The sequence below is a fragment of the Eriocheir sinensis genome, chromosome 3 (genome assembly GCF_024679095.1).
Source record: "Eriocheir sinensis breed Jianghai 21 chromosome 3, ASM2467909v1, whole genome shotgun sequence".
Taxonomy (NCBI): domain Eukaryota; kingdom Metazoa; phylum Arthropoda; class Malacostraca; order Decapoda; family Varunidae; genus Eriocheir; species Eriocheir sinensis.
In genome coordinates this window covers 24468655-24495869 of record NC_066511.1, presented here as the reverse complement: position 1 = coordinate 24495869, position 27215 = coordinate 24468655, and the positions used below count along the sequence as shown (strand labels likewise).

At 43.9% G+C, this 27215-nt stretch overlaps 1 protein-coding gene and 1 long non-coding RNA gene across 2 annotated transcripts in view; one reads left to right on the top strand and one right to left on the bottom strand.

The window, feature by feature from the left end:
* Nucleotides 1-25918, top strand: part of LOC127007046 (uncharacterized) — a 195852-nt gene extending 169934 nt beyond the window's left edge. Inside the window, exon 5 of the long non-coding RNA XR_007760046.1 lies at nucleotides 25357-25918. This is a non-coding gene — a long non-coding RNA (uncharacterized LOC127007046). The remainder of the gene's footprint in view (nucleotides 1-25356) is intronic.
* On the bottom strand, nucleotides 1192-21522 carry LOC127007041 (uncharacterized). The gene is made up of 4 exons (XM_050877551.1): nucleotides 21360-21522; nucleotides 20440-20573; nucleotides 14628-14853; nucleotides 1192-8998 (listed from the first exon to the last, which is right to left on the bottom strand). Exons 1-4 carry the CDS (start codon nucleotides 21493-21495, stop codon nucleotides 8919-8921), a joined length of 576 nt encoding a protein of 191 aa, XP_050733508.1. The 5' UTR covers nucleotides 21496-21522; the 3' UTR covers nucleotides 1192-8918.
* Nucleotides 25919-27215: the final 1297 nt, after the last annotated feature.

Below are 27215 nucleotides of genomic sequence, written 5' to 3'. Positions count from 1 at the left end.
CAGTCTTTCTTATCTGTCGGAGGCTACACCGTGAACGTAATGGGGAAGGATTGAAGAGCGCAGATGAGCTTTCAACGAGAGAGAGAGAGAAAGAGAGAGAGAGAGAGAGAGAGAGAGAGAGAGAGAGAGAGAGAGAGAGAGAGAGAGAGAGAGAGAGAGAGAGAGAGAGAGAGAGAGAGAGAGAGAGAGAGAGAGAGAGAGAGAGAGAGAGAGAGAGAGAGAGAGAGAATTACAAAGAATTACATAGATAACCAGACCACACAGGCTCTAGAGACCACACAGGCCCTTAAGAGAGAGAGAGAGAGAGAGAGAGAGAGAGAGAGAGAGAGAGAGAGAGAGAGAGAGAGAGAGAGAGAGAGAGAGAGAGAGAGAGAGAGAGAGAGAGAGAGATGTGAAGAAAAAAAAAAACATTCTGGCCTTTCAAGACTTGGTACTAGGAACAGATGCAACAAGGCAGTTTGTTATGATTGCGATACATTATTTCGATAAATGTAAAAGTAAGGCCTCGTGAATTATGTGATGACTTACTGAAAGAAATCTTGGTAACTTATCCCTTTGCATATTATCTTGCTTGGTTGCTTGCTTACTTTGTTGATCGGTTGATTGTCTTGATTGGTTTTCATTGCTCCATAACAGCTCCAGCCTAGGTAGTTTAAAAGAACAAGTGAAATATCGTCACCTTCGTAAACAAACCGCCTAAGTCATTATTTTCTACTTTACAGGAAATCAGAAAAGAAGTCATTATCTTATTTGACTTCAGATTTAGGCAGAAATGAAATGGTCAATTCTAGACCACTCAAACCCTGAATGATGAAGGCAACTATACAAAAATGGGCGTCACATGATGAAAAATTTATGTACTGTAATCAAAAACCAGGAAATCACTGAAAAATGACTTAGGCAAATATTTTATGAGGGTGACGATATATAACTGTATTAACGCGCTAACTGATGTGTAGGTGCGTTATCCTCAGATGTGGAGGCAACACGTGCAATAAAGTGATCCAGGACTCAAAAGTAGCACCCTCCTATCGATTCAACAGGTTTCGTTTATTTAATCGAAGGTAGATAAAAAAATATGACAATGTAGGTATGTGGGGTAGAACCTAAGTGAAATACATTCCCCTTCTGCTGAAAATATCAAGGCAATAATAACTTTGTCGGAAGGAAGGAGGTTAGTGAAAAGCAGTGTAGCAATTAATATTTTATTCTTTGAGTAGTTCCCAGTGACATACATTGATCAACCTGCAGTGACTAAAAGGACGACCAAAGGCTATTATATATTTTTTTTCTGAGCTCTGTAAAAAGTTGTCGTCAATCACCACAAACATAACGGCCTGTCACCGCACGACCATTAGGACAGGAAACCCAAAAGCTCTGCCTATGAAGAAACGAGAGAAAATACAAGGTTGTGAAATACAGTACATGTATCTCCTACGATAAGAAAATAAGCAAACTATAAACTCCACCTTATTTTGCGTGGAGAATAGTCGACCTTAGTAATCACTGATCCAGAATAAAAAGTAAAAATAAAAATAGTTACAAGGTGCATTAGGTGCGGGGGTGTAGGCTTCGTACACCCCGTCCTCGCCTAGGCAGCTACGTGGTGATAGTTATTTACATGTATACAGCGACAGTGTGGTGCGGGAGGACGAACATCCCCCCCCTCCTCACGCAAACACTACAGAGTTAAAACTACCACGGAAAGGAGAGGATCGAGGGTTCAGCGGGTCTTTCATAAGAGGTGTTGATAAGCTTACGAAGGCTGTTCTTGAAGCATATCTCTCTCTCTCTCTCTCTCTCTCTCTCTCTCTCTCTCTCTCTCTCTCTCTCTCTCTCTCTCTCTCTCTCTCTCTCTCTCTCTCTCTCTCTCTCTCTCTCTCTCTCTCTCTCTCTCTCTCTCTCTCTCTCTCTCTCTCTCTCTCTCTCTCTCTCTCTCTCTCTCTCTCTCACACACACACACACACACACACACACACACACACACACACACACACACACACACGGTAAAGCTCACATAAGACAGGGGGTCGCTGTTTCCCAGAGGTACTCCGTTAATTGACTTGTCAGACAGGTGTGTGCAGGACGTTGCAGGCGGCGGGCACAGGTGAGGATGAAGACTGAAGGGAGAGGTATGGGGGTGATATAGAGGTGTAGAAGGACCGGTGCAGAGTGGAGTGGATGGAATGAAAGAGTTGAAACGTGTAGCGAGATGCAGAGGAAAGAAGAGGGATGAAGAGGAAACATGGAAACATGGAAATGCAGGCAACAGAAAGCCTATTGGTTCATTACGAGGTCGCCCGCTTTGGTGATTTAATCTGTTCGACAGCCACTTGGGACTTGAGGAGCAGATGAAAGCTCCTCGATATTTGGAGGAGGAGGAGGAGGAGGAGGAGGAGGAGGAGGAGGAGGAGGAGGAGGAGGAAGGGAAGGAAGAAAAGGAAGAAAAGGAATAGGATGAAGAAGAAAAAGAAACGGAAGAAGAAGAAGAAGAAGAAGGAAAAAAAAGAAAAAAAAAGATGAAAAGAAAAAAAAAGTAGGACAATATATAGACATGAGTAGGGCGAGGAAAAGGAGGAGGGAGGAAGAAGAGGAAGAAGAGGAGGAGGCAGCCGCACCCTCATCGCGGAGGTTTTAGTGTATCCAAACTCTGATCTGTTGTAATGTTGTGGAAAGTGATGTCTACGAGGACTGATGACGACCCGCTCCCGTGTGTTTGTTCGTCCTTGTTATCCTCCTTTGAAGCGGCAGTTTGTGTTTTCTTTCACGGCTTGTTCTCGGGGGTTCCGGACGTGACGGTGGGTGAGGTAGCGGGGGAGTGAGAGGAGGAGGGTAGAAAAGAAGAGAGAGTTTTGAGTTTTGAAGAGAAAAATGGGGCCGGGATAGGGAGGGAGAGGGTGGTGGGAGAAAGATCATTGCTTTGTCTTGTGTGTGTGTGTGTGTGTGTGTGTGTGTGTGTGATGAAGTAATAAGGAAGGAAAGTGAGGAATAGAGTCAGTCTTAAAGTTTCTCGTATATCAAAGTATTATATGACAATTTTCACTTCTGTGTTGTTAGAAATCGAGAAAGAAATGGTAGGCACCTTTTCCATTTTTCTTTTTTTCGAAATTTCTTTCATATTCTCCGACTACCTTTCTTTTACCATTTTTATGATTGAATATATTGCCTGTCTGTTTGTCTATCTGTCTCTCTGTCTGTCTGTCTGTCTGTGTATCTCTCTCTCTCTCTCTCTCTCTCTCTCTCTCTCTCACACACACACACACACACACACACACACACACACACACACACACACATACACACACACACACACGCACACACACTCTTCCACGTCTTGATTATTTCCCTTGTAATCACTTCAGATTTTCTTGAGTCTACTGACGTTGGATTATTATTATCATATTGACCGGATTTTCCTCCATACTTTCCGATGTTGGCTTTCTTCCTCTCTCCCTCATTTACTCTTTCTTCTCCCTCCACCCCTTCTTTCCGTCTCTTCGCACACTCATCCACTTCCGCCCACCTCCACTTCTGATTGGTCCATACAAGTCTCTATCCCTCCATCTCTCTAAAGTCTTTTGATTATACTATTATCTTCCTTTTCTCTGTCCTGCTATTCTTCCCGCGCTGTGTACACTCTTTTTTTGCATTGTCTCATCTCATCTTCTTCAAACACACTTCTTAAAACTTTCCATCCCCTCACCTCCCTGTTCTCACGCGCTCTCCCTCCTCCCTCATCTTTCCTCCTCCTCTTCCTCCTCCTCCTCCTCGTCTTCTCCCCCCTCCCTCCCCCCATGCCTCGAGGGATGAGTGATCTCCCCCAGCCTTTGTCTCGCTGCGATGCTCCACTAAACTTTGATTGAGTTGGAAAGGATGAAACGACGCCCCTAACCTAACTGTGGCTCCCCCTCCCCCTCCGCGCTCCGTTCCCCTGCTCTTTCTCTTCCCCCGTCCCCTTTACCCCATCCCTCCCCTGCGTTCTCTTTCTCTCTCTCTTGTTGCTTCTCCCATACATACATTCATGCATACATACACCGTCATCCCCAACTCCCCTCCTTTCCCCTGCTCTTTTCCTCCCTCCGTCTCCTTTCCCCCCTCTCCCTCATTCCCTGCTTTCTCTTTCTTTCTCAGTCTCTTGTTGCTTCTCCCATACATGCATACATACACCTTTTCTCTTTCTCTCAGTGCCTGGATTTGTTATTTCCTTCTTTTTTTTTTCATGAATGTAGCATCGAGTTGTGCGTCCCAAGCGTTCTCTCTCCTACTCGTATCTTATGTGACCTCTTTCTTTCTTTCTTCTCTATCTCTTTCTCTTCCTCTCTCGGCTTCATTACTTTAAGAGCCGTGTAAACTTGACTCTTATGCGTAATTCGTTTCTTTAGACTTCCGTGATCCATTCCTTCTTTCTTTCGCTGGCTGAATAGAACGTGTTTTTATCTACATTCCTTACTACTTTTCCTCTCTCTTCCTTAACTACATCTACTTCAGTAACCACCTCTACACTATTCGCTATTACTATATCGTCTTTAGCACACGCTGTTTCGAACTCTTTCACTCACTCACACACACACACACACACAGACACACACACACACACACACACACACGCAGCTTCTCCACTCTCATCTCAACTCCCTCACTTTATCCCGTAATATCCCAATGAATGTCCACTCCCCTAAGCCCATTAGTCTCTGGATAATGACACGAATAACTGTTGCTAAGAAGGAGGAGAAGGAGGAAGGCGGGCAGTGGCTGGTGGCGGAGGTGTAGAAAAAATATGGTAGGTGATTTAAGAGAGGAAAAAAAACTAATATGCTTCAGGAGCGGGTTTCGTCGCATTGGTGGACAGAAGAAAGAAGGAGAGAGCGCGTAGGGGAGCGAGGTAAGAAAGAGGATATGGAGGATGAGGAAGTCACTGAGGGCACACTGATAAAAGGATTTGATGGATGGGTCGAGTAAAAGTACTAGAGTTTGGTGTTAGGAGAGACAAAGGCGTCAGGTGAACAATTTAAGAAGAAATATAGACGGATCGGAAAAAGAAGGGAAAGGAGGAGGAGGAAGAAGTAAAGAAAAGTGAAAAATGGAAGGAAAGTAATGAAGCGGGGATGAGTAGATAGAGGATAAGATAAAAGAAATGAAAGGGAATGAGGAAAAGAGTTATGATATAATTATGATGATGATGATGATGAAGCGGAAAAGGAGGAGGAGGAGGAGTAGGAGGAAGAATCATAATAAAAACAAAAATAACAACAAGATCAGACGAACTATTTGAAAGATAAGGACGAAAAGATGAAAAAGATGAGATTGAGAAGGAATTAGGTAGATGGAAGCGAGAGAGAGAGAGAGAGAGAGAGAGAGAGAGAGAGAGAGAGAGAGAGAGAGAGAGAGAGAGAGAGAGAGAGAGAGAGAGAGAGAGAGAGAGAGAGAGAGAGAGAGAGAGAGATGGAGACAGAGACAGAGAAAAAACGGAGAAATAAAAATACGCTGAATAAAGAATAAAAAAAAGTCGAGCAGAAGTGGCGTTCCCTTTCACATCGCCTCAGTCAATCGAAAATGAGGGGACGCATCTTCTGTGCAGCAATGACTTTTGTCTCGAGAATACAGTTTCGTAGCTGTTACCGAGGCCATTGGTTGTGCATTAGTAGGTAAGCAGCAGGTAGTAGGTAGGTGTAGGAGTGGTGTCGGGCGCGTGCGAGCTTTCCCACTCTCTCACTCCCTTATACTCCTTCCCTTGATGAAGATGGAAAGGGCGACGAACGCGGCCAAGAAAAAAAAAAGACGAGCGTAGAAATGGATGAGTGGTAGTGATGAAAGAAGAGTGGGAAGACTGAGCAGAGAAAAGGAGTAGAAGAAAGTAAGGAGAGGAGAAAGAGAAGATGGAGACGGTGAAAATGAAGAAGGTGGAGATGATGAAGGCGAAGAAGAAGAAGAAGAAGAAGAAGAAGAAGAAGATGATAATGAGGAAGTGAAGAAAGAAGAAGAGGAGGAGAAGGATGAGGATGATGATGATGATGAGGAGGAGGAGGAGAAAGAAGAAGAAAAAGGTAGAAAACACGTGAAAAATTTACAGTATGGAAAACAAGGGAATTAAATCGATGTAACCAGGAGAATCGACATTGCGGGAGAGGGAGTGAGAACCAAGGAAAGAGGAAAAGCAAGAGTATAAGTATAAGCGGAACCTACCACCACCGTGCATCCCTCATCCCTCCCTCCACAGTAACTCCCTAAGGTGAATAGAGAAACTGAGCACTTATAAGGGGGCAAAAGTAAGAGAAGGAAGCGGCTCAGAAATCTAGCTTGGTGTCTGTGGAATAAGTAGAGGTAAGTGACGAAGAGGAAGGAAAATGGCGTCTCACCACCATGCATTTAATCACTGTGAATCTCATCCGTCTCAGTACTGAAGAGAGAAAAGCAATTAGGGAAGGTAGAGTACCAATTGGAGGTGTGGATAAGAGCCAGGGAAGTAAGAAACGATAAAGTAAGGAGGAGGAAAAGGAGTAGAATGATGTATCTCAATCTTTATGCCTCCTTAAATATAAATTATACTGCAGAAAAAAATGGAAAAGTTATGAATCGAGAAAAGGAGGTCGATCGGAAGGAGGAGGAGGAGGAGAGGGAAAGAAGTAGAAGCGTCACCACTCCAAATAATGTATAATACTGTATAAAGAAATGCTCATCAATAGTAAGAAAATGAACAAAGGAAGGGGAACGAGGGAAGAAACGGACGATTATGGAATGGGTGGAGGTGGAGATAAGAAGGAAGCGGAGGAGGAGGAGGAGGAGGAGGAGGAGGATCACGTGACACCATCATCCATCATCCATCCACCCCTTCCCTGTTCCCTACCCAAAGGAATCTTAGGGCCCTTCCGTGGACAGCTTCAACAGAGAGCTTCGTTTTCAGGGCGACACAAACATTTATTGTGTTTTCACTCTCGGGGGTCCAAAGCGAGTCTGATTGATTAAATTCCTGGCGAACGAGCATTCCGAGCGATCAGATCTGCGTTTGTTTAGGCAAAAAATAATTCGTTACGATTCGCAACCCATTGGGGCGAGGGGTCAGCTGAGGGGTGCATGGCAGTGTCCGTGATGCTTCCTCTCCTCCTCCTGTTCCTCCTCCTCCTCCTCCTGCCCCTCACACACACACACACACACACACACACACACACACACACACACACACACACACACACACACACACAATAGACTGGCAGCAACAGTTGTAATCCCGTAGTGGCTGCAGTGGCTGTGACATTAGCTCTCCCGGCACAGTTCGACCCTCTGTCTCGGGTATATATATTACGACATATCCATCTATACACATACATATATATATTATATAAAGTTTAACATATTCAAGTTTCTTATGAATAAATATAATCCTACATATCACACGATAACATTACACGCACTTTTGTATGGACACCACACACACACACACACACACACACACACACACACACACACACACACACTAAAAGAGTCCAGGTGTGTGTGTGGTGTGGTTTATGGACTCCAGGGGTCACACTTACACTTTAGCACATCTTCAGTATTTCCTACCCACCGTTGAGGCTGAGTCTGTAATGCTTGGACACCCAGCGAGATTTCAATGTCACGACACTTCTTGTTCTCTTTTCTTCACTCATTAGGTAACAATTTCGGATTTTCGGGGGAACGTACACACCATGATCAGTTGTTTTTCGAATAGTGATTCAAAGAGGTACTAAGAACTGAGTTATCTATTCATATGTTCACTTTTATCAGTACCACTTTTACTTCACCCTTGAGCGTGTTTAGTGTCTTATCTGACGTATCGTTCTTTTATGTATCTCTTTGGTCAGAAGCCATCTGGTACATTTATCATCCTCGAGGGAAAAAAGTAATCACGCACTGGTTTGATCACACACACACACACACGCACACACACAAGTTGACACACACACACACACACACACACACACACACACACACAGATTGACAGACACACACACACACACACACACACACACACACACACACACACACACACACACACACACACACACCGGAAGGGGTCACAAGATCACAAAGATGAGCTACATGGGGTCCCGACACTCGGCAGTGCCGGCGTGCGGGGGCGCGGCGACCCGACCCGCACGAGAAACTCCGTCGTCTTGTTCCATAATGGCCGCCTTGCTAAACGACCACGGCCGGTAGCCACATCGAGCACTTTGTTGTAATGCTTCTTAAAAAGAAATCGTTAAATGCGCTGTGACGGATCCTGTAGAGCCCGCCCCGCCCCACCTCAGCTGTGACGCACCGAAGGCGTGGGGCGAGGCTTCTGGCAACACTGGAGCCGAGTAGCGTCCGTCACAGTGTTTGTTTGGCGGCCAGACAATGACCGGGGAGCGACTGGGCTGGGCTAGTGGGGAGGGGCTGCACAGGGGCTGGAGGGTACTGGGTGCTGGCCCTTGAGATGGGGCCAGGAGGCATGGGGTGAAGGGTAACGACACACAACCTAACACTACCTTCAGTATAACACAACACTGATAGGCTTCAATCCATTGCCTCTGAACGGTCTGTTATGAGTCTCTGCAGGCTCCTTAGAGTTACGTCACGGTCGGTGGGGATCCTTGTATTGTTGAAGTTTCCTTTCCTGTTACTCTGTTGTGTCTTGCTGCTGCTTCTGGTGCTCCTGCTGCTGTCGCCGCCGTATAGCTCGTACGGCTGCTGCTTTTCCTTGATGCTTTTATCTTTACTCATTCTTCTTTTTTTTACGATGTTAGAAATGCTGTGGTGTCATCCACATCACTGGCGCATCCGGACTTCCACAAATGTTATTTATCTCTGTAAGCCACTACCTGAAACCAGAGATTCCAACATTGTCTTGGTGATGGCGAAGTCATCTGATCCCTTTACCTTCACTGACCAACAAACAGCATTTATCTGAGGGCGTGCAGGAGGAGCAGAAGGAGAAGGGTTAGTCCAACGGAGTAGGCGGTACGTGGGGCACCAAGGCTGCCTGCAACAGGAAGAAGAACAATTATTAGTTATGTGTTCGGCATATTTAAATGATATTTTGCTTTAATTTTGTACAAGAAAGAAAAACACATTCCATGCCCCCATCCTTTTAAAGTAAATGATATTTGTTTTATTTTTAATGAAATTCGTATACGGCTTTTAATTTTGGTTAGGATAGGATTACGAAATAGTTACTACGATATTGCTTCACTGAACGTACCCCGGAGAATTACTTTGTCAACACAGTACAGTGATATTTTGTAGGTAATATTATCAAAATCTCCTCTAGTTTGTGTTGCTCCGTTCGTCGGTTAATATACAAGTGCCAAGCTTAGTCTACTAGCTGTGACACAAGTCGTATCTGGGAAGTTGTCAGTGAAAGAGATAAGTACGGCTTTCATCGCGACGTTGGTCTTCACAGATTAGGAAAACAAGAGCATTATAATTATGTGCCTGTTTGCTTTTATGAATAAAGATGAAAAAGTAGGCTATAGTAAGAGAGTGAGTTTGTGTGTTTGTTCGTCACACATACACAATAACTACATTTTTTCACCTCAGCATTGTGTGAAGTAATAGTGAAGGAAAAGAAGCACGGAAGAACTTTCACAATCTTTGTGCACCAGGAATTTTTAGGCCAGGGATGTGGTGCAGGGAGACAATGAAACACTGCCAACACTGAGCACCGCCGCAGACCAGTTGTCAGTGTTGCGGTAGGTAATGAATCCCAGGCAGTAGGTCAGCCACGTGGCATGAAAGCTATTTTTCACCTCACTTAACAAGAACACCGAAGTTTCATGAGAGGCTGCTCATTACATCACCTCTTCGGTTATATATTTTCAGTGATGTGTTTCTTTCCCGGTATAGAGGCATGGCACATTAAGCCCGAAAAAGTTTAGGCTCCTCTGAATACAACTTGCCATTCAAGTCTTAACTTCGCCACTAAGTCTGCCACAGTTGCCTACTTTAATTTTAGTTTTATAAGGCGTTTTGAAAAACGGCTGTTGGCGACTGTTGGTTGCATATATATATATATATATATATATATATATATATATATATATATATATATATATATATATATATATATATATATATATATATATATATATATATATATATATATATATATATATATATATATATATATATATATATATATAAGGAAGTATATTCATAAGGTGTGTTGCTAACAAACAGTGGCGTAAAGTTCAACTTTGTCACGCGAGGGTGTGGTCAAATGTCCTCCTCAAGTCGATGCCGACGCCTGCTGGCGTGTCGAACAGAGGCAGCGCCGCGGCCCAGCGGTGAGGCCTCCCTCGGTATATAAGCCAAAATTTGTTAATAAAGTAAAACAAGAAAATTTTTACGACACTCAGTACTCATTTCCTTACCTAATTAGTTAGTAAACTCAACTCATATTATGCAAATATTACTATAATCCAGAGTGAGGAAGAATACAAAGGGAGAAAAAAGGAAGGTAGAGCACGTGAGCGAAACAAATGGGACAATTGATTTTTTTCAAATACTGAGTCCCGTTTAAATTTTGCTCTTGCCACAATAGTAAAGTATTTGAGAAAAAAAAGGCGAATTTCATTAAAAATAAAAGTTCATGATTATAGTTTCAAATTGAATCGTTTTAGAAACTTTATCCAAACATCAGCGGTGCATCAACTAATCTAGCTTTGTCAGCACACTGACGGAGCAGAGACCAAGGCACACTGGCAGGACGTCAGTACACTCGTGTTCCCATCACCTTCCGCGTCTGGTCTCTCAGTATATTTATATCCAGTCCACAACCAACCAATCAATCAATCTTATATATGCTATTGAAATAGAGACATGGGTACTAAATGCTATTAGTGACTCGGGAGATAGAGAAACTAGTTTCAACACGAAGTAGCGAGTAGCTCGTCACCGTGGCTCAGCGGCGGACGGGCTGCCTCGCGAGTTGCCCAATCACTGGACGGCTTAAATGATTATGTGCCTTAGTAAAGCGACAAGCGCTTGGATGTTACACTTAGATTGGTTCCCAAGTGTAATGTCGTACCGAATTGTCGCATTTTTCCATGTTTCATAGGTTTATATGATGCAATTTAAGTCTCGACATAATGAAGCCGCGTCAGCCTTGGGCGGGACTGGCCAATCAGTGTCGCCACCAATCAGAGTGTTTGAGCCGGCTGTCTTCGACCAATCACGGGCGACATTAGTAATACTCGCGGCCACTACTCATCACTTGCGCCATTCGTCAGTATAGTTTTGATGTTTTCATGAGCACTCGTTGGCCTCTCTCTGTCCCCAGGGCTGCGCACCCAATGTCTAAATGTAAGTTGATTGTCTCGTTTCTAATAACGCTGACGAAATTCCATTGTGGCATAGCACAGCACCTGTATGACTTTGATGTAGTATTCTTAATTTGATTGAAAAATTATTGTTTAACAGTTCAGTAAGGTTGCTTATCATTGTTCAGGAGTCTCTTGCAAACTATTCTTCGTATTACAATACTTACATATATAACCTATTATTCAGTAAACTTATTCATCTTATTAGTCGAAAAGCGTAGCGCTGAGGTTAGACGCTGAGCCAGCATGATGCATGCCTTGGAAAGACTTTGGTACCTGACTGTGTGTGTGTTAGATATCATAATTATGTTCACCAATGATTGCGAAGAATCTTCTAATGGCATCACGGTATTCTTCATCTCCGAGTGTTTTTAGTACTTCCCCAAGGGCCTTTATTTACACACACACACACACACACACACACTATCACTGCCACTGCCTCGGAGATTGGTGTGTTTGCGTGTTAGTCTTGGTGGTTAATGTTAGTTGGACTGGGTGAGTTTTGTGGTGTTAGGGATGAGCGGTAGTGTTCGTGGTGTTGGGTTGAGGTTCGGTTATGATGGGATGTGAGTGTATGTGGTTGAGGGGAGGTTGAGCAGGGCCAGGTGGAGCAGAGTGGGATTGGCGAAGCTTAAAAGTGAAAGTAGTGTTGATGATATTTGTGTTTATGGTTGTGGTGGTGGTTGTAATGCCTATACCATGCCTATGAAGGACCTGCTGGACGGTGATGAAAGGGAGGGGGGGGGTTATGGCGGGTTGAGCTGAAATGATTTAATGGTCACTGGTCTATTAACTGTGGCGATGAGTTAATATTGTTGGGCTGTTTTGTGTGTCGAAATGAGGGGAATAGCGCACCATGGCATCCTCGCATGTTTCAATGAGCGGAACAGTACCGAAGCTTCACTCAGCCGCTCCGACGCTGCCTCGACGGGACGATTTGGGCAGTGGCAACACCGCGGGAGGAAATTTAACGTATCGGCACCTGCTTCCAATTCACATAGATAATCAAATACGTAGATAAATAAAAATACTGTATTGCGTTTTCGGGTTAAGCCAAACAACCATATCTCGTGTGCTTAATCGCACACGAGATATTAAACGGCTATAATTAGATTTTTTTTTGTCATGTCTTTTACCTGTGTTCATATATAGGGCTCGAACCGCCTTTCACTGGCTCTTCACTTCCATGGCTTAACCCTCTAACTCACCAGACCACCGCGCTCACATCTATTGAACGGCTCTACGCAAATCGCAAATGCGCTCTGGTCTGAGGCAAGACGTTGAACTCGGGAGAAAACACGAATCTACTCTTAGGCTCTATCTTTTCTTAACATACATAAACACACGCTCAGACGCACACACATATTTATTCAAACACACACACACACACACACACACACACACACACGTTCTCTCTCTCTCTCTCTCTCTCTCTCTCTCTGTCACACACACACACACACACACTTTCCTCCTGTGTTCTGGGCTAAATATGGATTTCCTACCCGTAATAGGCAAGAGAGGAAGGGCGAGAGGGGCCACAGTCGTTGAGAGGCGGCGTGAACATTTCTTGCCAAAGTAATATCAAGGAGGATGTAAGATAAGAGGCCGGGCCCCGCCGTAGCAGCTCACCCGGCGCCGTGTCACCGCCGCGGAGCTAACAAGATACCGAGGAAGTTTCCCTCTATCTAAAAAAATGGAAGTGGCTGGAATCTTCACGAGCCTTGGCGTCCTACACCTTCATTACGGCTAAACGGGGATGTAGCAATATCTTTTTCATATTAACGCAATAAAACATTTCTTATTTTTTATATGAAAAAAATGGACACTGGAGGAATTTGGTGGTTATTGGAATCTTTGTCTGAAATTGTATTTGGCTTTTGGTGATTCAAAGATTATTAAGATTATTTAGGTGTTGCCTTATAATTTGGCTCATTTAAGAAATAGTGATAAGTGCAGGTACTAAAAATTCATTCACTTGAATAACCTAAAAAAAAAAATGCCACCTGGACGCCAGCCCCGGACTTCTCTTGTGAAAGGAAACTGAATTAGGCTTAACATTTTCATCTTTAGTATGTGATGAACAATTTTTTGGGTGTGTGTGTGTGTTGTTTATGGTACAGACAACTGTAAATAACTCTTAAACACTTCAATTGGCAATATGGCTTCACGCACCATAATTTTGTTGCAGGCCACGACTTGCAGATAATTGGTCGTTGCACTACCAGCCCTCTAAGTGGCGTGTATTTTTACTCACCATGGCGTGTGAAATATATTTCTGGTGGATAAAGACAATTTTGGGCTCTCCAGTGGTGACTGAAATTTTTACCAATGGCATTTTTCCCTTAGGTTTGCTCCTCACTTTAGCAAGATAATATGATAAAATTTATCATTAGGCAATCAGCCAACGCCCTTAAATCACTGATACTGGTTAGAAATATCCTGATATATTACCTCTATGCGAGTGGAGTTGTTTTGTCGTGCTGGTAAACGATTAAGAATATTCGCTAGTGGCTGGCAAGTTAAATAACTGATATTCAAGCTTAAGTGCAGTAAACAAGTTCCAGTATAGTATGCTCTCGTATAATTTGTGCTGCTTAGACCCTAATCTATTAAAATTTGGTTAGAGTTTAAATAAGTGAATCGGGGCCAACAAGACCTCAACACCGATGCCCCAGCTGTGTCCTCGACTCGGCTCAGCGTCCGGCCGACCCTGAGTTATGGGTCTCAGTGCAGTAATGCAATGTTTCACCGCCACACGAAATCGGTGCTCTTTGCCACATAATAGATCCCCGCCCTAGTCTCTCGTGGGAGTCCGGATCCCCGCCAGCCATGCCCTGGAAGACTAATGGTGGCGCGAGCACAGCGGCGGCGGCCCAGAGTCACGAGCGGGGCGGGGCGGGTTGACTTGATGGCTCCTAGCGGGCCCGGCGGTTCTCCCGCACACACAGCATCGTTTATTTCTCCCGTTTTACACCTGTTCTCCGGCCATGAATCCTTCATCCACCACCCTCCACGTCCTGTTTTGTCGCTTTGTGTATAGCTTCTGCGTTGTTACACACACACACACACACACACACACACACACACACACACACACACATTTTTACCCTGCCGAGATGTGGCCTTGAGCATCACTTCTTCATTAGTTTTCTAAGCATATTGCCATTCGTATAGCATATGCAGTTGCCTTTTACTAACACATACGATGCGTATAGGGATTAAAGCGTGCAATTAATGGGCTTTGCGAGTTTCCAGGGTGACAGATCAACCGATAAACACGCAGATGCTTACCGTAGAAATGCTCGCGACTTTGCAGAGACAGGGCGGGGCGGTGTGTCTCAAGGGAAGCTTCCTCTGTCTTGTTGTAGAAGAAGCCGATGGAGGCGGTGCAGCGGAGGGACATCATGTTTTGGGGGAAGTGGTCGTGTGTGGCGTGGAAGTGGAGACCCAGAGTGGACTGTTCCAACCCTTCCTGGTCCATGTAGGGCAAGTAGCGGATCAAGTACCGTTCTGGCGCCTAAGAGAAGGAGAGAAAAAGAAGAAAGAGCTTTGAACTCACCAGTATAAAAGGACATTAAATGATTGTTTCAGTTAAGAGAACCCTTAAATTGCATACATCTTATCACCGGGAACAGAAACAGAAGAATCACACGAGAAAATGTACTTGTTAACGTTTACCCAACAACAAAACGTAATAACTTCAAGTCTCAAAAGGGATAGAACGTTGAGGCAACCAGAAGCGAAGAGAGGAGAAAGTTTGTTCTCACAGCATATGGCATGGGAGGGAGACATGTAGGGCGTTAGGGAGGGGGATGAGCAGTAGGTATTTTGACAAACCACCACCTTCCTCCTCTTCCTACCTCCAACCCTCCCATCATCCTCCCTCTCCCATCCGTCCGTCCCTTCCCTCCCCACCGACTGGCCAGAACCAACAAAAGAAAAGTTAACGTTGACTTTCCCTCCACTCATGATGCAAGCCTGAAGAATCTTGGAAATTGTAATGATCCAACTTTGGTCTGGAGTTGGCCACGTCAGGATATGAGGTTTTTGTTGTCTTAAGATCGCCCCCCCCCCCCCCCTCGTGTCCCTGGTCATCAGAAGGTACTAAATAATTTTCCCCTTTTTTTAGGGTTAGGTTTGTGTCTAGTCTTTAGCGATCTATTTGCATTGTATCTCATTATATTTGCCTTTCTCGATGTGCTTATTGTTTCTACGTTATTATTTTATTTTATTTTTGTATCTTCCCACCACTCACAGCATCTCGGCTCGTAAGGTTGCAAGATATTGAGATACCGATGTCTTTTAGTGATTTTTCACTATAATTCTCTTTTCCACAAGCCTTTTTTTTACACTCAAGGAAGCAGCTCAAAGAAAAAAAAGAGAAAAAAGCCTGCTAATCACTGCCCCTGTAAAAAGATTATCGATCAGTGGCTAAAAGAGAGGTCAATTTCGAGGGGAGATGTTCTTTTACTTACTATCTTATAGGCGTGGGTCAAGTAACTGTTTCCATCTCTACAGCATCACTCATCAAAAAACACACATGAAGATTGTCAAGCGATGCCGCCACGATTACAACCATAACCCCCACCTACAAAAAACAAAAACAACAAAAACACTATTCTTCTATTCTCCATCACTGTCACCACCACCACCACCACCATCATGACCTTCATCACCACTACTAACACCACTACCACCACCACCACCACCATCATGACCTTCATCACCACTACTAACACCACTACCACCACCGCCACCATCACCTTCATCACCACTACCATTTTCTTACCAATGCCATCTGCTCTTCTTTCTCTCCTAACAGTCAAACACACACACACACACACACACACACACACACACACACACACACACACACACACACACACACACACGTCACGCAGGAGGAGCAGCAACGGAATCAGTAGGAAGAAGTGAGAAAGAAAAAAAACATTGGCGATATTTTGTATGGTATTTTTTGGTTCTTGTTCTTTAGTCGTCCGTACGCGCCGGCGACCCTGGACCCGTCGAAGCGGAGTGACGCAAAATTGCAGCTCCTGGCATTTTATTACTTTTCTGTCCCCCACGTGAAGAAGAAGAAGATCTGGCCGTGTGTCCACCCCGTTTTTTGGCTTAGCTGAGCGCGACTCCTCAGAGCCTTGCCGCAAAAATCGCGCAGCGCCACTCGTTTTTACTCCTTATTCTGTCCGGACTGTATCTCCTCTTCCTCTGTCCGTTTTCTTTTTTATGTCATGAAGGCCGGGGAAAAATGAGCCAGTTTTGTGGGTGAGTCAGGGATTCATGGATCGAGAGAGAGAGAGAGAGAGAGAGAGAGAGAGAGAGAGAGAGAGAGAGAGAGAGAGAGAGAGAGATAGAGAGAGAGAGAGAGAGAGAGAGAGAGAGAGGAATATTTGACAAAAACAAACAAACAAAAAAAAAAAACAGCCGTACATGTATCGCGGCTCCGCGTTGTGTCAACAAGAGCAGCGGTGCGCACACATACTAATAATAGTCTGATGAAGCAGGCCGCGGCCAAGAGGTCCTCCTCCCCTTGGCCGTAGTCTGCCTCGTCAAATATTGAGCGAGGAAGCCTGTGTCCTCCTTCTCTACACGACGACATTGCGTCTTCCGCCTTGTGGTGTGATCAATTTTATAACAGCGCGATCCATGATGGAAATATTTTGTTTGCTTAGGTATTGGACGTAAATAAATGTTGTTTGATTATAGTTGGTTATTAGATAAGCATTCATCGTACTGAGTTCATGCATTACAAAGCTTTCTTATGTCGCCGCGACACATCCTGCATCGTTGACCGGTTCAATATAGGGGCCGTGGCTGAGATTCTGCTTCAGTGGTGGAGGTTGAACACTGTCCCTGCATCGTCTAGGTGACGCCGACCGCCACACCAGGCCATAGCTTGGAAATTTATTCAAACATACAAACGATTCGTTCGTGTAAGAAATCTACAAGATAACATTGCAAATATTTTCATGCAGGCGAAGCAATTCATTACATTATATTTGTATGTTAGTTATGGAAAGTGCAATTGTGAACTTTTAAGGAAATTTTCTTAGCCAGAGTTGTGTCCGCTGAACGAATGGACTCTCCTTCTTCCAATACACACACACACACACACACACACACACACACACACACACACACACACACACACACACACACACACACACACACACACACACACACACACACACACACACACACACACACACACACACACACACACACACACACACACACACACACACTACTGTCACTGCAGGGGAGCCTTACGTAGCTATACATATCGATTGGCCTCCACAAGACAACTATCATCATCATCATCTTCAGCAGTTACACAGACACTCAGGATAGACAGAAAGATAGGCTTAGATTGATAGATAGATAAATAGATAAGCAGATAGGCAGATAGGTAGACAGGTAGATAGACCAATAGATAGATAGACAGATAGATAGACTGACAGATAGATTGAAAAATAGGTAGATAGACAAATAGACAAATAGATAGATTGGCAAATATATATATATATATATATATATATATATATATATATATATATATATATATATATATATATATATATATATATATATATATATATATATATATATATATATATATATATATATATATATATATATATATATATATATATTTATATATATATATATATTTATATATATATATATATATATATATATATATATATAGATAGATAGATAGATAGATTGATAGAGAGAGAGAGAGAGAGAGAGAGAGAGAGAGAGAGAGAGAGAGAGAGAGAGAGCACGGCAGCCATCAAACTCCACAAGAAAAGTGAGAAAATGTCAGTTAAAAAGGCGTTAGGCATGATGAAACATCTCCCAAATGATTAGCAGCTTGCCTCCTCGAAATATTTAGGAAATCACAATAGGACAACTTGAGAAACAAGATGGACGATAAATACCTTAACAACCTTACATTCGCATATGCCATAGTCTTAGTAAGTGAGTACGATGAAAGTTTACAGAGATCGATCAAGAAAGCAATGAGAGAGTATGAAAGTTGACTACATATAGTTATTGGGAACGAAACACTTGAGAAAGGAGAGGAACAGACATATCTGGCACAAATAGTTCACACCCATACGATAGTCGTCACGCTATCCACTCAACCACCGCCTCCCTTGTTCTTACGTGAATGAAATTGACTATGTACTCATATCCATTATAGTTGTATGGTAACAGCTAACACTGATAGAAACTAATGTAATAATATCTAGTGGACTAGCAGAGGCTCGTCAACTAAGGCATCGTCCAAAAATGTTCACCTTTTTTTTAATACAGTGTTCAATAGCCGTTACAGCTCCTGAATAGACTTCCAAATGTCCTTAGAAAAAATATCTAAAGAAACTCTACGTTTACTTATTTTGTTATTGTCTGGAACATGACAAATACTTGATGAAATCTCAAAATCTCTGTCTGTTATAGTCTTCCAAAATATGTCGAGGCCGGTCCGGTGTAGTCTTCCGCGGGTCCTTTCTTCCCCACTGCTATGCCACACAGTCCCAACACCTATCTCTTCCTCTCATATGTAAGCTGTAGGTAACATATGAGAGGAAAAAATAGATGTTGGGTCTGAGTGGCAGAGCAGAGGGGAGAAATGGACCCGCGGGAGCCAACGCCAAAACGGACTCGACAATTTAGTTTGACTATAGTGGTTCTTCGGACACTTTTTGAGATGCCATAGTGAACGGATTTGCCTGGTAAGAAAACTGATTGTGTTTATAGCGTGGGATGGGCAGCCAGGGGTGATCCGGTCTTGTATTACTTATTATTTTTTTCTAGATGTTTTTATTATGCAGTGACGTCTACTTCAAAAATATATTTCCTATTAGACCCAGATCAGAGGCAACCACGTCACAGGAATGCCTCAAGGAACATGCAGGGAGGAGACGAAGGGGAGAGGTGGAGGAGGAGGCGATCTGTGAACCAATTTAGGGAAGACGGAGGAGGAGGAGGAGGAGGAGGAGGAGGAGGAGGAGGAGGAGGAGGAGGAGGAGGAGGAAAGAGGGAGAAGGAGACGGGAGGAAGAGGAAGGGGAAGATGAGTAGGACGAAGAGTACGAGGACGAGGAGGAGGAGATGGAGGAGGAGGAGGAGGAGAAAGAACAGAAGGAGGAGAAAAAAGAGGAAGAAGAGGAAGATAAAACAAAGAAAAAAAGACGAAGAAGAAAAAAACAAGAGCAAAACAAGAACAAGAAAACGAAGAACAAGACGAAGAAAAAAAAGAAAAAAAAGAAGACGAAGAGGAAGGAGAAAAAAGAAGAAGAAGAAAAGAAAAAAAGTAAAAGAAAAAAAAGACCAAGAAGAAAACTAAGATGAAGACTAAGTTGAAGAAGAAGAAAGCGAAGAAGACGAAGAAGACGAAGAAGACAAAGAGGAAGAAGGAGAAAAAAGAAGAAGAAAAGAAATATAAAAAGAAAAAGAAGACTAAGAAGAAAACTAAGAAGAAAACTAAGATGAAGACTAAGTTGAAGAAGAAGAAGAAGAAGAAAACGAAGAAGACGAAGAAGACGAAGAGGAAGAAGGAGTAGAAGAAGAAGAAAGGAGGCGGCGAGCGATGGAGCAGTGGACGAGGTGAGGGAAGGAGACAGGTTAGGGAGCGAGGAGGGAGCGAGAGTTATGAAGCCCGTGTTGGCGTCCTGAAAAAGGTGGTTGACATAGAAGGAGGAAGATGTATCGGGGCCCAAAAAGTGATGGGGAGGAAACAGAAAACCTGAGGAACGAGGTCAAGGAAGCACCGACGGACCTGCGTGACGCCTAGCATTCTCCAGCGTCTTGCCTCGAGCGCCCGAGAAACGTTTTTTAGTGCTAGGCGGCGATGCGTGATGTTCACTTTTTCAAGGTGATGCAGAGAATAGTTACCGAGGCCTAAAACACACAGGAAGACACACACAGACATTTCACATTCACACTTTTTTTCTCTCATTCGATTTTACCTGATTTACACTTTCCTAACCTTTATCCCCTTTGTGGTTAATCTCATCTCTCCTCCTCTCTCCTCCCTCTCTTCCCTCTTCCTTTCCCCCTGTCCCCCCGTCACTTACCACCTGGTCGTTGATGTACCAGGTGAGTGTGGCAGCGGGCTTGGAGGGTGCAGAGGTACAGTTGATCCTTACGATGTCCCCGGGGTGGTAGCGTTCTCTGGCGCCTTGCACGATCGGCTTCTCCTGCGGGATTTCTGAAGGGTGAAGGAGAAAAAGACATGAATACTTACTTGGAGGGTATATGCTTCTTTTCATCAATGTTCTAGTCTTGTGCGTTGCTTTTTACGTGGTGGTAAAAGAAAGAAGAGTGTTGGTAAAGGTCTCTAGATGATGACTTTGATGTGTTAGTGTGGTAATGAGGCTGAAGAAGAATGGAAAATGGACTGATTAAAGATTTTACAGCTAATTAGGGTGCTTGTTTAGGGGCGGAATGAATTGATTTTCAGTTTTATATACTTTAATTTTACGACATTTTAAACCATGCATATGAAAACAAATAAGGATTCATATGTGAAACTTTAGTAGTTGCAAAGGTAAAACTGACACTATTTTAATAAAAATGATTACCTGTAAAAGATTGAAAATGATTAATAATTCTTGAGAAGAGCAGAAAATGTTCGCTATATTTGGTGAGGTGATAAAGAACATGGCAATTAAAAACAAACAGGTAATAAAAGGAAAGAAGCATTTACTTATTGACGTGACAATAAAAAAGTTAGACTGTAATTACAGGAAATAAAAATGGCGTGATGGAAATATTATGTATAAAAATATTGCAAAGAGGAAGCAAGATGGGGCGAAAAAATAAGAAAAGAAGGGTGAAAATGGGTAAGGAGAAGTCAAAAGAAGCAGCAAGAGATAAAAGACTAAGAAAGAAACACTATTGGGAGGACGAGGGAGGAAAATGAAGGCAAAGATGAGAGGAGTTAATGAAACTGTGAGCACCGAGCACACGCACCGCACCGGTCACGGCCACCTACCCACGACGGTGAGGATGGCGTGCTCCACGAGGGTGTTGAAGGCCGGAGCCTCCGCCAGCACCTCGCACTTGTACCTGCCGGAGGTGGCCAGCTCTACCTCTCGCAGCACCACCACCTGGCCGGTGCTCGCCTCCATCTGGAAAGAAGCCGTTTATGTTAAGGGAAGGGCACCACTATTCTCATCCCCGCCACTCCCGCCGCCACCATTGCTGCCACAGCCTAAGTTTCCATCTATATATACCTTTATCTGCGCCTTGCCCCATCTGTAAAGTACCACTCCCGCCACTTTCGTTACTGCCACAGCCTATATTTACATCAATATATACCTTTGTTGTCTGCCCCTTGCCCGCTCCCACCCCCCCAGTGACTGTTACTACCCCCGCACCAAAGTTGCAATGCATACCTTTGTTGGCTGCACCTAACACTACATCCTGTAAGCAATGGCTCTATGTTAAGAGATGAAAATCTTCACTCACGCGGCCACCGTTACGACAACACACATCAAGCTAGGCCAGTACCGTTGTCGCACCTGGCTATGTACCTGTGTTTATTAGTCTATCTGCACTGTACACGCATTCAGTTATATCTTTCACGCTTACGCATCATTCGTAATATATGTCGAAATATTTCTTAAGTTGTGTAACTCACTTATTGGCATATTAGTTTTGTTTCGTTGGCGTTGTTATCGACATTATTGCTGTCACTAATGTCATCGTTATGGTTACTGTTGTCACGTTGTCCTTGTCGCCTTAGCCAGCGAGGGTGAGGGCTGCGGTGCACCTGGGGGAGAGGAGGGCCTGTGGAGGAGCCTTCCCGTCGTCTTGTTGTCTAATCAGAGGCGGAAACTCATCAGCGGGCAGCCCCCCTAGAGGCCGCCTGTCTGCACCAGCAACACCCTCTCGCTCTTGCCTGATTTTCGCGGCTTTATAACACCTTAGCGGCTCCTTATGAGCGGTGCACCGTTTTTCTGGTCCCGGACACCTGAAAGAGATTGAATGTTTCCACCGCGAATTCTTTCTAGTTGTTTGGACTCGTGTGTTGCAGGCGAAGGATGCGTGCCTGTACCCACCCACGCCACTACCTTCCTCACCTTTGTGTCCTCCGCCAGACAAGCATTTCAATTACATTTACAAATTGTTTGAGGACGAGGGTGGCTTTGTAGTGCTTGAAGTAATATTAATCCTTCACCCAGCAGCGGCCCCTCCCCCTACCTCCTGATATCTTCTATAACCTGCGGTTCATGAATATATTTGAAGGCACAAGAGCGCGTCTCTCTCGCGGGAAATGGCGGGGCGTCAGTCATCAGAGTCAATACAGGGATGAGATAACGGAGAATCGCTCGCTAGTCTGCATTTCGTCGGCGGGACTTTGGGTGCGACTGTGACGAGGCAGACAGGCAGGCTTCAGGCTCTTTCCTTGGACAGGTGATCCCGTCCGGAGCATGCGAAGTCTTTATGTTCTTTGTAGTCTGACCTTTATTCCCTTTTTCTGGCTAGGAAAGCAGGTAAGTTGTAGGCTCTCCCCAGCCTGTGGTGCTCCTGAGGTGATACTGTATAGAGTTTTCTGATTACTTGAATATTTCTTTAGGCGCTCTTCACCAAATAGTGTAGACAATCATGTTCCAGTTTGTTACAATTTCACGTCGGATCTGTTGTCGAGAACTTTACTATTCAGATGGTTGTCTGATGACCAGGTGGTTAACCTTCTCGCCCACACACACATTATGTTCGTATTCATGCCGATAATGGAGTACTTAAAGTTTTGAGCAAACTTTAGATTGCTTACTGTTGTGTTCTTCCCCACATTTTTAACTCTTAATAGCGTTCTGAATAGCTATAAATATTTGGACGGACCCAAAGGTCATTACGGATAATGTACGAGCGACGTCATTTTCTTGTTGCACGGGACACTTATACAAAACACCTGGAAAAGTAACCGTTGCTGCATCCGGAAACAAAAAAACCTGTACACGGGCGGTTCAAAACATTTCATTAACGACACACGCTTCACGCTGAAAATTGATATGACTTCAACCAATCAGGCCTCTGAAAACGCCTCCTTGCTGCCGCGCCGAAACACAGAGCACTCAAGACCAACATCTCCGCCCCCCCTCCCCCCCTCGTCGTCTATCCCCCCTCGTCGTCCATCTTAAAGAAAAAAAAAAATATATGTATATATATATATATAGATATATATATATATATATATATATATATATATATATATATATATATATATATATATATATATATATATGTGTGTGTAACAGCGGGAGAGGTGTAATGTGCCACGTTAAATCTTGCTATTCTTGCAATATACTGTTAGTTTCGTCATCGCCCTACTTACTAACGAAAGGTGCATTCAAGCGGACAGGCCTCACCACCTTCCTGTCCCCAGCCTCGTCAGCTGCCTGCAGGCTGAGCAAGTGTGTACACTAGCCTGTGCCGTGTTAAGGCCCCAAACACAGCTTCCTCTTCCCACCTCTCTCCGTACCAACAACATATACATGGCAATACAGTATTGAAAGACGTTTTACTGTCGCATAGAATTGGTGCTCAAATGAATGTTCGAATACCTTCCGCCGAAAAAAGCTGTTCCATTTTGAGGCAGAACTTGAGACTTTCCATACGCGTAAATATAACTGTAAATTATTTAGTGAAGGGGACTATATTGCTCATGAACGAGTCTCTTAGGACGTTGAAAAACAGTAGAATGCAGTCTATTTGAGATCTTACCAGTAAAGGGGTTTAAAGAATGAAGTTATTCGTAAACTCTCGCGCGAGGGAGCTGTACAGCCACGAGAGTGTGTAGCAAGTCTTGTGCAGCGAGGCCCCAGGGGAAGGGGCGGCGGAGAGGCATGCAGTTATATCGTGTGCAAAAAGAAAGAAAAAAAAAAACGCAATATCCATAAAGGCAGCGATAGAAGATATAAATGCGGCATAACTGTGGAGAGTTTTATATTTGCAGCTAGTCTGTCAGTGAGAAAAAAAATGAAGTGGCGCACACCTTTAACAACTTTGCTTTGGAAATATGAAAATATTAACTACACGAATTATCACGTCCTGGTGGAAGGCCCCACCCTGAAGGTGATTGTCGATAGCCGGTGCTGGGTACAGTCAGGTAACGACTTCATCTATATTTTCTAGGGCTTTAGGTATTATTTAACTCATACGAGTATGTGAAAATTATTCGAAGTACTAGATATATCCGCATTTTAACATTCTTAAAAGAAAGCGTTGTATTATACCACATTTTCAACATTTGCATGATTGATATTATTATCAAACGGATAATGTATTTATTAAGTGAAGCGTAAGGTACAGGTAACTTTCTCCCCAACCCGGCAAGTTATCCAACACCTGCGTCCTGGCCCCTGAGAGCTGTCCTTGTTTTCCCGCAACCACCAAACGCCTATACTGAGAAAATAAATACCTCCGCCTGACCTGCATGCGATTCACTTCTTTTTACTCATATATATTGCTCACACTTCATTTTCGTCTTTCTCGCAACACTCGTATACCTTCCGGTGCAAGGGTTTTTATGCTGCGGAGGGAACACAAGGCACACGCACACGTTGCTACGGTAGTGACAGTCAGATTATATGTATAGGTACGTTTAGAACCTTTCAATCTTTTTCCTTATCCGTACATGGCCGAAAAGTCCCAATCGAAGTTAGTATTTGATGTCCGTCTTAAAGTCTTACAAATGTTCTTGCGAATTGTGCTTTCTTATTAGTAATTTAGTAGCTCTTTGAACTCATAGATTTACACATAGGGTACATCATTTTGCCCACAAACCCACAAAAAAACACCAAACACACACACACACACACACACACACACACACACACACACACACACACACACACACACACACACACACACACACACACACACACACACACATTGCCACCATCACCACCACCACCACACACAAAAAAGATTGATATAACAAAGTAAGAAATCTGCTGCTCTAACACATCTTTCATCTTTTTCAGGCTCAGTGCGATGAAACTTCGTGCCAATTAAAAGGTATGTACACAATTTAGTATTTTCTTTTTATTTTTTTATCAATTATACGTTCACATGTTTGCCCTTCCGTCCCTCTCTTGTCTTGTCCCTTTCCATCCCTCTCCTGCACTTCCCATCTCTTCGATACGTTCCTCTCTCCTCTTCCCCTGACACTCAGTGACCTTCCTCCTTCCCTTCATGTCACCCTCCAACAGCTCTCACTATAAGCCCTCTCTGCCCCCCCTCACAACAGCCTATTGCCATCTTCCCTTGCCCACACTCCTCCCTCACTCCTCTTCAATTCTTACCATTTTCATTCTCTTCGTCCCTCTCCCCATCATTTGTTTTCTATCCTCTTTCTATCCGTTGCCTCCTCTTTTGATACTTTTCCCTCAAATCTTACCTGTATCTATCCACCTGTCACCTGTCCTGCTATCCAGCCACGTCCTGCACCTCTCCAACCTTTGACTGCTCCTCTAAGTACCTGCTCTTTTCTACCGCTACCTTGTCTCTTCCTTCACCCTTCTCTCCCTTCCTTCACCCTCAACAGCCCGCTATCCTTAACCAACTGTCCCCCGCAAACACAAACAAAAGTAAACTGCAAACACACACACACACACACACACACACACACACACACACACACACACACACAAACACACACACACAATGCACATCATTAAAATTTATCATGTTACCAGCGTGCATCTCTTAATATAGTTTCTTACTTTTCAGACCTTTAACTCCTGTACAGCCTCGTCTGTATCCTGTTAAAATACCTTTGAGAGAGAGAGAGAGAGAGAGAGAGAGAGAGAGAGAGAGAGAGAGAACTGCCTCTATAAGGGCATCCTGAGCAGGCCTCTGTGTAAATGGAAATCGAACGTGGTGTGGGGTGGCGGCCACTCTCACAGGACCTGTCAACGCCACACGGGGGAGAAAGTGTTCCCTGTGTGTGCGTGTGTGTGTGTGTGTGTGTGTGTGTGAACGTGTGTGTGTGTGTGTGTGTTTGTGTGTGTGTGAACGTGTGTGTGTGTGTGTGTGTGTGTGTGTGTGTGTGTGTGTGTGTGCCCTGTCCTGCTCCACATATCGTCCTCCGTCCTCTGCAGTGTTTGCCGTGCGTGTTTGGTGTGAGAGTGTGGTGGAAGTTGATCTTTTTTAAGCCTCTTAATTCCTTGCTTAAAGCCATCCTCTTCTTGCACTCTTAAGAAAATTACTATTGTTATTACTTTTTATTGAGCGATCGTTTGGTTATGGATATGGGTTCCCTTTTTTAGTCGTTCTGCCTTTTTTTCTGGAAGTGTTTGTGTTTGTGTATTTGCGTGTTTGTTTATTTACATGAACTATTTATTTTATTTAAAACACACACGGCTTTCATACACCTGACCGGGCCATAACGCAGGTGAGAATGTACCTGCATCTCCTCATTTCCCTGGGCCGCGGCGAACACAGTCAATCTAACACCAAAATGAACGAAGAATGTGAGGAAATCCTGTACCCTCGCATTCCCTGGAAACTGTAGGTAGTTTGGAGCCCCAGCTGGGAACGCATTAGGCAAGCCAATTATTCGCGGGCAGCTGTGCACGAGCATTATGTGGAGCCACTATTACTGTGCTGCAAACATGGCCATCCTGCTAAGTACCTCGACTGTGCACTGACGTCACACCCGCCGCCGCACAAATGGACCTCGGCAATTGGAAGCAAAAGATCGGGCCGGGGCAGTGTGTGTCCCCGCCGAGTGTACACAGGGTTCTTGAGTTTAATTTTTCGCTTCTTTTATTTAAATGATTTAATGGAAAAACACATACAACTGAACTATTTCTTCTCACCCTTGCAGAACTGCCCAGGT